We start from the raw sequence: 13,398 nt of genomic DNA, 5'->3' as shown, positions 1-13,398 counted from the left end.
CATTACTGTTAAGGGGAGAACCCAAATAACCAGCCAGCTCTGAGCCAGAACTGTCTGCACACCGTCCCTAACATAATTGATGATGTCTTTGACAAACAAGGCCATTGTCACATTGGCGGGTGTTTTGCTAGACAGGGAGGTGGATGGAGAGAAAACTAGGCTTTGCCAAGAGAAGAGAGGCAAAAATCAGCCAGAAAAGTGTTATCATGTATTGGAAAATGTAAAAGGGTGAGGCTTAGCAAACTTGCTTTTATGTTCCTTTAATTGTGAGGTTTATTTGCAAATCCATGGTACTGTTAAACAGATAAAACGTAGTCACACGCAGCTGCCCCTTCAGCATGTGACATGTGGGCTCTTATTTTAGGAGTTACCTTAGATGCACAACTGGGATTTTGGCTGTAATACTCTGGAAGCCAGACAATGTACTCACCCAAGCTGAAATGCTAAATAAACACAGACTGAGTAAAGCGTTTGCAAGCCACTTGTATAACTCATCTGAAAGTGTTGTACATGTATTGAATCAGCTTTCTGATCCACCAGAAGCTGTTCCAGTTTCTGACTGGAGAATATGTCCTGCAGATTATCTGAGAACATCAGGGGTTTTTCTGAATTGTAGCCTCAAAATAAAAAAAGGCACTTGACCTCCTCATCAGCTTTCACCATTGCTGTCAGTCACTGTGCTGTAATATTTTCCCTTAGGGATAGGATGGGTAAAGGTCTCATCTTCCCAAATTAGGCTCCACTCTCAGCTGGGGATAGGTAGTTTAATGACATAAATGATTTACCCATCTGTTACATGACTCTAACTGATGAAACCTGAAAATTGGATGGGAATAAAGAGAGACCCAGAAGCTGCAGAAATGCAAGACAGCTTAGCTGAAGCCTCCACAAGTAGATCCTACATATGGAGATATTACAGTGAAAACAAACCTGAATTCAAGCCAACCCAGATGTTGGCAACCTCTTACTTCTTACATCTCAGACCTATCAGCAGTAAGAAAGTTGTACTTCCTCTCCTTATCCCCAAATCTATGACATTCACTTTTTTTTCAGTGACTGACACACCAAGTGTGTCCTTTTCTAGGGTGCTGTAGTTGGTTCTGCAAAAATTAGGGCAAAAAAACATGCAAAACCCTCAAGGTTAGCAGCAAAAAAATCAGAACTTGCCTTTGAAACTGTCAGTGCTAATGAGCACTTCAGTATTACACCTGCTCTCCGGAACTGACAACACAAGCCCAGGGTTTGCTCCCAAAGTTAAGGTTGCTTTGTGGCAAACAGGCGAGCCTGCTGCCGTCCGCCAACCAGCTCATTGTGCTGAGCACACTGCCCATGACAGCACGCTTATTTTCAGTCCTTAGGCTATTGTGCCAGTGTCCCCTGAAAGCAATGGACTGAGATCTGTCTACAGCAGTGTAATAATATTATTAACATTACTGGCATAAAGAACACAAGGCATAGTGAGAAAAACAACTATACACTAAGTGGGTCTCAAGAGAAATGCCCTTCAAACAAAACTACTCACTCTTGTGTTATTTTCAAATGATATTTTCTTAAGTATCAAATATGAGGTGGCAGATGAAAGTGAATTCTGTCCTTGCTACACTTTCAACTCATTATAGTCACACACTTATCCCTTTCTCTTGGAAAATGATGTGTAGAATCAGAGTATTCATTTGGTCTCTTAACTGTGAGATCATGAAGAAAAGTCATTTGATCAGGAGCAATGATGGGCAAACTTCAAAAGCTTTGGAGATCATGTTTTGTTCAGATAAGCATCCAAAATGCTGCCCCCAATCCAAGCTATGTAAACACCTTGGGTGTCCAATATTTAACTGAAAATCTCTGTTAAAGTGGGTCTTAGCCACATGATTTTTATTTCTGCCCTCTTCCAGATGGATGAAGTAGTGATGCATTACCTTTTCAGTCTCTGCTACAAGCAAAAGCCAGGGCACGCTGCTTTGTTAACACAAAACAGAGCTGCACATGAAGGCTTTGAGTTCAGCTCAGTTCTCATTTTAATCAAACTTGTTTAAGTATGAGTGGGTTTGTTTATTGCTGGTATTTAACCTCTGCAGAGCGAGTGGCACTAGGCTTGACAATCCCTGCCTTTATGGAGAGAGGTCAACTGCTGGCTTTGAACCACTCTGTGTATCACTCCCTGATGCTGCCACATTGGAAATGTACTAATGATGTGGTATTATGACAATTTATTGTCTGTGGAGGCAGAGTTGCCCACAGGAGCTGTAACTATCTGTTTTACTACCAAGTTGTCTTGAGTTGCCAGGCTGGTGTCAAACTGGCAATAGCATTAGAAAGATTTAGGAGATTTTCCTCCTTTTTGCTCATCTTCAGCTATATGTAAAATGTGTCTAGTGAGTTTAGTGGTCTTCTCTAATTCTGTTTGCTTCTTTTGTAAAAAAATCTGCTCCTGTATTTATAGGAAAAAAAAAAAGAAAAATCATGATCTTCTTTACACACATACCACACTGCACACTGAGAAGTGTCCCCTAAAACTCACACTGAAGGAAATTTGTCCACTCTTAGGAGGCAGAAGCAAAAAATAGTATTTCAGGTCACCTGCCTGAACCATGTGTATAAGCTGCATCAACCCCAGAGGAAACAGTGGTGTTGTGATCTCTGTGTTTACAGTAAAGGTGATGTAGGCAATAGCTATCATTTTTCACCTTGTCCATACTAGTGAATCTTTTTGAAACACACTTTAGAAGTGAATGACCTTCAAGCCCATTTAAAAATAAACACACAAGGGAGGCTTCCTAGTACCACTCCAAAATCCTGTGTAGTCAAGATTTGTGTAGCAGGAAAGAATTGCCTTTCATGTATAAATGCCCCCAGTTGTACTTGTTTTGCTGTCTTTAACAAATGAAAAAGAAACAAAGATAATATAGCCAATGGAGGCCAAAATGCAACGTTTACCGGTTTTGACTTAAAACCACTGAGCATAAGCAAGAAGGTACAAGTTTATCAGCCCTGCCAAACCATCAGTTAACCAGGTGCCCCCATGGCACATACTGTGACTCACCTCTGGCTGTGTCTCCATAGCCTGTGCCTGCCAGCCGATGGGTTCAGTCAACACAACGTTCAGCAGCAGCTGGAGGTGCCACCCCCAGACAGGATTCTGCTACTGCAAACCAGGTGTGGCAGGTCCCAACTGCGACAGGTGCCTCGTGGGCTACTGGGGCTTTGGGGAAAATGGCTGTCGCCCCTGTGACTGCGCCAGAGACTGTGACCAGCACACTGGACGCTGTTTCAACAGGTAAAGAAGCCCTCCTTTGTGTTCACTACGCGATGGGATTCTGCAAAACGAAACAAAGACTAACAAATGCTACAGCCACAACAGTAATTGGAGGGCGCACAATCATTTGAAAAGGAGGCTGTAAATCATAAAAGGTTTCTTAGATCACATTTGGTGTCTGTCACACTTAGGACTGCTGTATTATCCAAAGCAATCTTGAAATGATGACCCTTTGCAGTAATAATAGGCAATTCCACAACTCCATGATGTGTATAGCATCTTTAAATAGCCTGTTTGCCTTGGAAATAGAGTTTGAAGAGCTTGCCTCTCATCTATGCCCAGGGTAAAATGAATGACAGCTTCTCCATCTTGTTTCTAGAGGGCCATTAATCATTACAGAAATCCTGTGATTTGCTGAGCAACTGCAGTTCTACAGGTCCTACAGCTGTTTTCAGGTCCCAGGGTTATCAACAAGTGGCCACTAATTTTGTTATGTAATTCTCTATAAACAAACAAACAAATGCAAAAAGGGCACAATTTATAGGTACTTTAAAAAATGCTAAGTCAGCACTGGTAAGGCCTCAAATGTCCAGGTCCTGTGATCTCTATCTGGCATGAAATCTTGCTTATTTGCACTCCCAATCTGAGGAAAGCAAGCCCATCTGTCTGGATACAGCCCTGTGCTCAAACACCTCCTTCCAATCCATGTCTGGTCCTAACCAAGTCTTCTGTTTTATGTGTCCTCCCAGCCACGACAGTGAGACATTCTTTGACATTCCCATTGGAGGACGAATCCCTGACCTTGTCCAAACACCAACCAATGAGAGTGAAGAGGAGTGGAAATGGAATGACCACGAGCAGGGATTTTCTGCACTGAGGCACCCAGGTGCAGTACAGAGTCTGAGAACATTTACTAACTTCACTCAGTGACAGCTCATTCTCCATCCTGACTGGAACCCACCCACTCATCTCCAGCTTGTCTGTCCCCCATCTGCTGGCAGCATACACTAATCTGTGCTTGTAGGCTGTCATTACACTTGCACTGTTATTTTCCCAACTAAACGTAGGATCCAACTTCAGTTTTGAAAACTTGCAAGTCATGAATTGTGTGGAAAAAATACTCTCCTTTTTTATCATAATTACAGTCATAATGCTTATGATTTTACAGTTCCTTCTCAAGCATTGGGTTCCTGTTCAGAACTTCAAATGTTCTTTGTAAAACACTCGTGTCAGCCATCACTGAAATGCACCACCTCTTGGGTGGAATGCAAGTGATTTTAAGAGTAAGATATTCCTCAAGGCATGACAGCTCAGGAGGGAAAGTAAAGCTTACTGTGTCCAGTTCAAATTACAAAATAGCAATGTGATGCCACCTTTAGTACTTCAATAGTTCTCAGTTTTGCCTGAGATCTGTAAAGACCAGCACTTATCATCAGTGGCTGGGTAAGACCCAGAGGTAACAGTGCTACCTATGGCATAGCTTCTCTTCCAGACAGATACTGCCTTAATACCAGAAGAATGAGCATTTCTTAGGTTATGGGATCAGACAAGGATATCATTACTTACATGATTTACATCTGGATCTCATTGTTCCAAATCTCCTCATTAGGATCAGTTTATGCAGCTACATTTTACCTGACAGTACTGATGAGATCTCAGAACAATTATGGTATCATATAACAAGAAACACATTTGAAAATAACTGAGCTCACTCTCAGACTTTCTGTTAAGGTCCATACAGGTTATGTAAGCTAAAGGTATCTAACTTACTAAGTGAGGATAATTTGCTCTTCTTTTCTCTTATGTCCTGGCTCTTCTCCAACCTTTTGTGTTCTGGTGTTTCCCTGCTAGAAAAGTGTGTGTGCAAAGAAAAGGTGCTTGGAAGCGTCACTGACTTCTGCCAAATGAAATATGCCTATGGTAAGTATGTAACATGCCCTCAAGGTACGATAACTTCACAATGTTCTCTTTGTGCATGTTGTTAGCCAATAGTTATGCAAAATGACAGGATTGGATAAGTCATGAGAGGTAGGATTTCTTCTGCCTTTTTTGTTTAGTGACATGTCCAACTTCTGATGAGAGGTTTGCATGCAAGGCTCCGTGGTGTCTCCTTCCCATGCAGCCAGTTCCCTCTTGACAGCAGAAGGGGTGCTCAGTGCAATGACTGGCCTCTACGTCAAGAATGAATGATAAAAATCTCATCTCTGAACTGCCTTTTTTTTGCACTCATTATGCACTTTCAAATGGTCATGTTGATTTACCATGAACGTATTTAATACTGGTGTTTATGAACACCTGGTTCATGCCATCACAAGAAGTAAGAAAGGAAAGCTCTGGGATCCAAAGGTGTTATGTGCTTGTACCACGACAGAACAAAGCCTGCTTGTGGGGCTGATATAGATGAGGCTGCCCTGCTAAAAAGTTATGGGATCCTATTAAATCAAAAGGAGTAGAAATTTGTCACAACAACCAGATGTTGCACCACATAACAAAAATGCTTTTTCTGGTTTGTTGTGCAATCATGGAACTTTTGCCATGAGACATGTTTGCAGTCTGATGGGAAACTTCCTGGCTTCCTTCCTGTAGAGTAGACAGTCCCTTCCCACAGGACAAAATTTTTGAGAGTTCAGTGTTAAAGCTCAACACAACTTCTCAAAATGGAAAACATAAAGTCTACACTCAGTGCACTTACATTCAGATTGATAGCTGCTGATCTGGGTTTTTCGCCCTTCCATATGTATACATACAAGTGCTCTTGTATGATTTCCAAGTTTGGTATCAGCTCGTTAAACATAGTTGCTAAATAACACAGTGAAAGGATGAGTTCTACACTTCAAAAGAAAAATATAGTTTTTCTTCTCCAAATTCATTTAGAAGAACCACAAGTGAAATGGAGAAGCATTGTACTTTCCATAAAATTGCAGTTTGGGGACATTTTTTTCATATCTTCTTTCAAGGTATATCAGCATAAACCAAAAATCATTTAGAACTTCACTATCGCTCTCTATCTGGATATGTTTTCTGGCAGTGATAAAAGCAAGAATCCTCTCTGCTCATGACAAAGGGACCCATGCAGAAGTTGTTGTGAAAGTGAAGAAGGTTCTGAAATCAGGCAAAGTGAAAATTGCTCGGAGCAACAGAAGCATTTACCCAGAATCCTGGACCAACAGGGGTTGCACATGTCCCATTCTCAATCCTGGTAAGGATGAAATGCTCACCAGGTGTTTTACTTCCCCTATAAACAGTGGTGACAATTCCTTATGAATATCAACTATGATCAGCTTTTCTGAGCCTTTTTGATTCATTCCCACCAAAGGAGTCAATAAACATCCACATAAAAAAAGTCTTATCAGAGAAGGAAGTTTTACCAAAGAGCCCAAACCTCCTGGAAATGTTTTACTTTCAGGGACTTCATTTGATACTTGTGACTAGAAGAATGTTTGTAAGGAAAAAAAAATCCAGATATTTGAAGAGGGAAAATATCACAGAATGTTTTCCTCCTTGGTATCTCTATAGCTTTACTCTGCACTTCTGTAGAAACATAGGGCTGAAGACACAAGGCACAGCAATCTGGATGCCAGAGATAGATATTATGCCACCATCTCTTGAAGTAAATTAAAGCTATGAACAGATGTCAGTCACTGCTGATCTGCAGAGTTCAGCACACAGCTTGACTGAACCCCTGTCCAAGGGCACAGTGTATCTTGACTGATGGTGGAAATGTTACTTTTTCTCTCTTCTTGGGACTTTTACACCTACCTTTACTCTCCTTTCTCTGCAAGCATTAGCACTTGCTTCCCAGCTCACATTCTCAAGGGTAGTAATGGCAGGAGGGGACCAAGGCCTAAATAGCAGCCAGCAGATCCCTGCATATCTGGTGTGCAGAACATCACTCATAACTTGCCACAGGTGCCTTTCTATTTCTTTAAATTCTGATCAATGAAGGAATTTTACTTACTACAGTTAATACAACAGAGAGTGCTTAGACATCTTCTAAGGCAATGACATGATTTTATCAGCAGTGCTCGTTTCTTGTCTCCCTGTGTAGTTACCCACTTTTTTGTTCACAGACCTCTTTTTTGAGGTCCTGCTACCTGTATCTTAAGGTTATAATCTAGGAAGTCTGGCTTACTTTTTCCATGTATATACCAGCTTCCATGTATGTCCAGATCAGACCCTGCTACTCATCAGACCATCAGCAACACTTCTGAAAGCACATGGAGTCACAGTGGCTTAAAACAAAGGATAGACACATCAGACTCAAACTTGACCAACTGCACATGGAGGTGTTGAATTTGTAAGTGATAAGGCCACTGGAACTAAATCAATTTGTAGTTGTAATTTCTGAGCATGATCATGACAAGATAATCTGCGTGCCTGGGAGCCAGCAGCTGGATGAAGCTGGCAAAGGATCTTTATGAAAGATCTGGATTTAAAAATCTTTATGAAATAGAGAAATTCTGTATTTAGTTCTGCTTTTTTCTATTTAGTTAAGGTTTTCCTTTTTTTTTTTTCTTTTAAACTAGGTACTGACTACCTTATAGCAGGCCAGGAGGACTCTAGGACTGGCAAACTCCTTGTGAACATGAACAGCCTGGTGAAACCCTGGAAGGCATATTTGGGAAAACAAGTATCAGATATTCTTCGAATTGGCTGCAAATAATTTCTGCCTCAGAAGTCACAGTGCTGGACTTTGCCTTTTAGTAACACTGCAGTGAAAGGCGTAGTTAGTTCATGTGTTTCCATTCAGCATGCTCCTAGCTGAAGTGATGAAAGCAGACTTGCCATCCCTTCTCCTCTCATGTGCTTAGACAGGAAACTCAGGACATGACTACTTTTTCAAAGAGCGCACAGCCTTGTGGTACAAAATTTAGTGCATCACACATAGGTTACAAGTCAGTTCTTAACTTGAGCCTCATTCCACCCAGAGAATCATTTTACAAGGCAAGATTAAAGATGTGGATTAGTGTTTCCATACTTCAGGTTGGAGTCTGACATTAACATGCATAAACTGCTTACATAACGCATTCATTACTGGGATGTAGTTTTCTTTGTAAGTGACCACTAAAAGGCAGCAATTTCTTTCAGCTTTACAAATGGCATAATACTAAACAAGAATATCAAATAAAACTTATTTAAAAGAGCTCAGACTGATTTAACATCAGACTGCAATTATGCCAATATCAGGTTGCTTTCTAGAAGACAGTATTATCCCTTTGCTGAACAGAAACAAATATGTGATTTATCTTGGGACAATGTCCTTTACAGATGTGCATTGCTATCACCAATGCTTAGTGCTGAGCTGTGCTGCTGAAATCACCTTGGTTCAAACTTGATTCCAAGTCCAGCTCTTTGCTATAGTACTTTAGTCTGTAACACCACAAAGGTTTCACAGCAATTACCACAAAAAAAGCCTTAATGCTAGGAAGAAGTCAAAATATGTGAGGAACTAGCAGCTGCTCTAATGTTGAGATTGTAACACTACAAAGCAGAAGCAGGAGGTAAATGGATTGGCTGGACCATGTATTAAATGAGGTAGATACAGCTCTATGAGAGTAACCTGGATATTCCAACTGTGCTCAAGACCACTGGCCTTTGATTGCACTTAGTGCTTTTGTTGTGCTTCATGTCTCTTGGTCACACCTCAGGCTAAGATACTGAAGCTCTGCTTCCTTTCCATTGTGTGTGAGGATTATCTCTCCCTCCCCAGAAGTACAGGAGTGGTAATATCTGCACTCCAGGCAAAGTTAATTCTGTTCTGCGGAAGTATTCTTTCTAAATCAATTTCACCCTATCCCACAGTAATCAAAAGGTAACTACTTAAATCCTTCCCTAACACAATATTTTGAGGAAATTGTAGTTTAAGCCCTGTGTCCCCTGTTTAAGGCCTCACAATCAAATGAAGTTGGTTGGAGCACACTCTCTTTAAGTAAAGCAGAAAAGACAATAAATCCCTCTATATTCTTTTGGGGGCTACAGAGAAAAAGCAAGCACACTTGCTACTTTTGCATATTTCAATTCCATCTCTACAATTTTTAATGCTCCTAGGTAAGAGGAGATATCTTAATTTAGCATTGTCTGACTGGCACATGGAATACCTAGGAAGCCCCAATACTAATGCAGAAAAATGGAAGTCTCCACCTACAACTTAGGCCACTGGTTTGCTCTCTTTATTACTGGAAACCTGAAAAAACAGTTTTTTTCATTCTCTTTATTGCTGGTTTACTTTTAATTTCACATTGATTGAACAGCAGAAAAGTCCTCAGCTCATTTGGAAATGGCTGATAGGCAGATATTTACAAAAGAAAAGCCTCACTTTCCCCCCCAAACATGCATAAACAGTGTTCCTTCCTCCCACCTTTTCATGGAATTTCCCGTCCTCCATTGCTTTCCTTATTTCACTTCATTATTTATTAGTTGTTACCTAAAGTGGTATCCAGCAACGTGGCATCTCCAACAAGCCATTTAATTAATGCAATAAAACACTTTTTAACCAAGAAACTTGGCAGAATTTAAAATGTCAGGTTACTGAAATTAGCACAGCAACCGCTTTCTTTACTGCCTCCAGAAACTGCCTCACAACAAAAAGTTCTCTTTAAAATATCAATAAAGAGGTGTACATGAATTTACAGCCCATTCTCAAAGGGCCTCTCACAACAAATGAAATTTAACTGTATGTTTAGAACTAAACTAAGGAATGTTCTTTCGACAGAGGCCACGTTACTTGCAGGGAATCTTATTTAATGACGACGAGAATATTCCATGTTGCAAACTCCCCTATTCCACTTCTTGTGCCAGACTGATGATTTTGTGGGAAGGGTAAACATCTGCATAGTTCCTTTCTGTGGTTGAAAGTTATTTTTTGACACAGTCAGTTACAAGCATTACTAGCTACTGCTAGAAGAAATACAAACAGGAACAAAAATATTGATACCCTGGTGTGTTCTCAGGGCCTACAATAATACAGTGATTAATGACTACCAAAAGCAAACACTGTTGTATGCAAACAAGGTAGTCATTCATGTATCACACATTTCAGATATCTCAAAACTGACTGCAAGTTGACTTTTTATCGCTATCGCTGCTTCTGCTAACAAGGATCTCTGGGTTCACAGAGAAGTTAAATAGAACAAAGTTTCAGCTCACACAGAGCGACCACCATATGCAATCGTTGCTCTGCAGTGCTACAGTCTGAAAATAAGAATGTAAATAGAAATTAACTACTCAGATCAAATTAGAACAGCTACTTATTACAGAAGAGATGAGGAAGTTTAAATTGATCACCATGAGACTTGGAAAGGAAAAAAGTTATTTTCTTGTGTATTGGCACATGAAATGAAGTGAGCATGAAATAGTGCAAGATGACAACTGTTTTCCTGGTAGAAGCTGTTAGTATTTTTCAGAACAAGCAAGCAGGTCATACATGGTATACCTGTATCAAAAAAGATTGGATCCATGTACAGCAACCTTGTGATCCTCCCTGTAACTTTGTGTCTTAGGTGGCACAGTAATACAAAGAATACTAATGTGGAAAAAAGGATGAATTTGGCTAGTACAAAGTGGCTGGGCAGCTGCTTTTAAAATGTGTAAACTGGAGCCTTTAAGAAGGCCACATGAACACTCCATAGCACCCTAACAGACAAGGTGGCTCACAAGCAGTAGCAACCACATACCAAAGACCAGCAGCAATCTCTCATTTAGAAATTCTGCAAAAGGAAAAAATAAAAGCCTTTACTTACAAGAAAAGGAGTCTGGAAAGCTGTGGAAAGTTTCTAATAGGGCAGGTAATAGCTTTCTAATAGCTTGAAGCAGAGGCATATGTAACTTTTCTGAAAGCAGCAAACTCAGGATTGCTAGAGGTCAATGTAGCTCTCAGCAACAGCTGTGCAGCATGTGTATCCATGAACACACGATCCTTCTGGCAATGAGGATCCTTAAAGCACCAAAGTAGTTCATTAAATGGGCATTGTGAGTGCTGAGCCCTAACTCCAATACTCCAACATATTGCTAATAATGCCTCTCCAGCTTCTGCTCCAGGCAAGCAGCAAAAAAGGAAAATGTTCCTATAAACCTTTGTGCACTGCTCTTCTGAGAGGGGCTCACTGCTGTAAAGACTAAGTTTTCTCTGTAGCACTTACCATGTCTCATAATTTTTCCAAGCTGCTTGATGTAAACTTCTTTATAATTGATATAATTCACATGATGTGCTCCCCCCTCAAGTCCCCTGGACCTGGAAAAGTTAGTGTTTTACTTGTTATGTGTTGTAGCACTTTTTATTTTTTAATTAAAACTTCCAATTAAAACTATTCAGATACTTACACTGATGTGAGGTTTGGGATCTATTTTCAAAGTTTTAAACCATGCAATCCACAAACCACAGCACATTAATTCTTTTTACGGTAATAAAGCACAAATACGGCAAACATCAGGGTCTTGCTTTGATATGAGTTAGCACAGTGTCAGGCTAATGGAGAAAAGCATTTAGCTAATAAGGCAACTATGATATATTATTTTTCCACTGAGAAACTTACCAAAAAACATGTATCTGGTATGAGAATGTGCACAGATGAAAAACACAAAACAGGTACAGTTAATTCTTGTGAATGGCATTTTAATTCAATGACTATTCAAATCCCAAACCTGTGAAATCTTACATGTAAGTATTGCAGGTGCTTAATTTACATAAGAAATACACACGTGAAGTTTTACTGGTCTAAGATTTAATGAGGTCTAGAAAAATATTCAATAGGTCCTAAAGCTGCTGCTTTTTGGATGCAAGGCACGAAATAGAAATGGCATGACAGGTAGGTGGAAAATGCCCTACCTATAAAAGTTCAGAATTTAGGCAGACAGAATTCTGCTCGTGACAGTCTCCATAAAATCAAGCCAGTGCATCACAGACTTACCTTTGCAACTCTACATTATATTTGCATGTACTCTTTGGGGTCTGGCACAAGTTCTCACCTTACCTGTAAATTTCTGTTGAGAAAATTCTACCTCTACGATGAGTCTTCACGCATTAATCACATAATAAATATTGCCATCATTCTTTTGTCTTGTGGCTTAGTGATGAGAAACATCCTGATGTACCACTTTCATACACGCACAGATCTGAGTTTTCAAGAATTCTAATCCATGTGTCTGTTCCTGTATATAGGCACTAGACAGCAGCTTTATGTCAGGTGTAGAGCTGTCATGGTAACAGAGGACAATGTACAATACACACTCTGGTAGCCCAGATTCTCTGGCTCTTGGCTCTTCTGCATTTGAAAAATCATGAGCCTAGCTCTGAAAGTATTAACTCCGATTCTTCTTTAACATGGTCTTTATGAGAAAAATCACAAACACTGAGGATATTTCATTAATTAATTGTGCAGGTAATGCTCATGATAACATCTGTACACACTCACAATATAAAACATAATGGTTATAAACTGGACTAATTCTAAACTAGCTGCTTCATACACAGCATGGGAAATTCTAACAAGAATGGGATCTGACTACCAAAATCTGCCAACCTTTGCTTGTTCCATGCAGGGCTAAGTTGGAAGACAGTCAGCCAAATCCAACTAAGTTCATTACTTTAGGTTCTTTAGGAGAGGGCAAAGAGGATGAAGAGATGGCGTCTTGAGGCAGGGAAGGAACAGAGCCAATACCTGTAAGGAATGGGATAAGCTGTAAGTGGAAGAAGAAGCAATGCAGTATTTGGGGATGTATGAGAAGGGGACAAAAAAGAAAGCAAAAGGAACGGTGTGGAGGCAGCAAAACTTGTAACAGTAGGAAAAAGGTCAGGAACCACAGACATAGAAATCAAACACGCCTCTCCTATACTATGAAGGGAACGAGTGCACTGTGAGAGGAGGATGCTTTCACCTTCTTAGGAAGTGTTAAGGAACTTGTAGCATTTGGAAACTTCAATTAGACCTGTCATCAGATCTGGTAAACAAATCCTATGTCCACGTACCCTTCACATCACTATTGCATCATCTGGGTTAATCTGCACTGTGCAATCACTGCAAATCCTCCTGTGCTCTGTTTGGGCTATAGCAGGGCCTTCCTGAGCTGTGTGCTCACAGATGATCAATGCCAATTTGTAATAAGACATTTGTAAAAAGTAACACATTGGTGTTAAACTCATGGCTGCA

At 40.3% G+C, this 13,398-nt stretch overlaps 1 protein-coding gene across 1 annotated transcript in view; it reads left to right on the top strand.

Moving 5' to 3' along the window:
* Positions 1-12,301, top strand: part of LOC139669757 (netrin-4-like) — a 47,612-nt gene extending 35,311 nt beyond the window's left edge. Inside the window, exons 6-10 of the mRNA XM_071550462.1 lie at positions 3,061-3,274; positions 4,003-4,139; positions 5,105-5,173; positions 6,282-6,452; positions 7,780-12,301. Coding sequence (XP_071406563.1) covers positions 3,061-3,274; positions 4,003-4,139; positions 5,105-5,173; positions 6,282-6,452; positions 7,780-7,916 — 728 coding nt within the window. The 3' untranslated portion in view covers positions 7,917-12,301. The remainder of the gene's footprint in view (positions 1-3,060; positions 3,275-4,002; positions 4,140-5,104; positions 5,174-6,281; positions 6,453-7,779) is intronic.
* The last annotated feature ends 1,097 nt before the right edge of the window (positions 12,302-13,398 follow it).

The sequence above is a fragment of the Pithys albifrons genome, chromosome 3 (genome assembly GCF_047495875.1).
Source record: "Pithys albifrons albifrons isolate INPA30051 chromosome 3, PitAlb_v1, whole genome shotgun sequence".
NCBI classification, from domain to species: Eukaryota; Metazoa; Chordata; class Aves; order Passeriformes; family Thamnophilidae; genus Pithys; species Pithys albifrons.
This window is presented reverse-complemented; position numbering and strand designations above follow the sequence as displayed.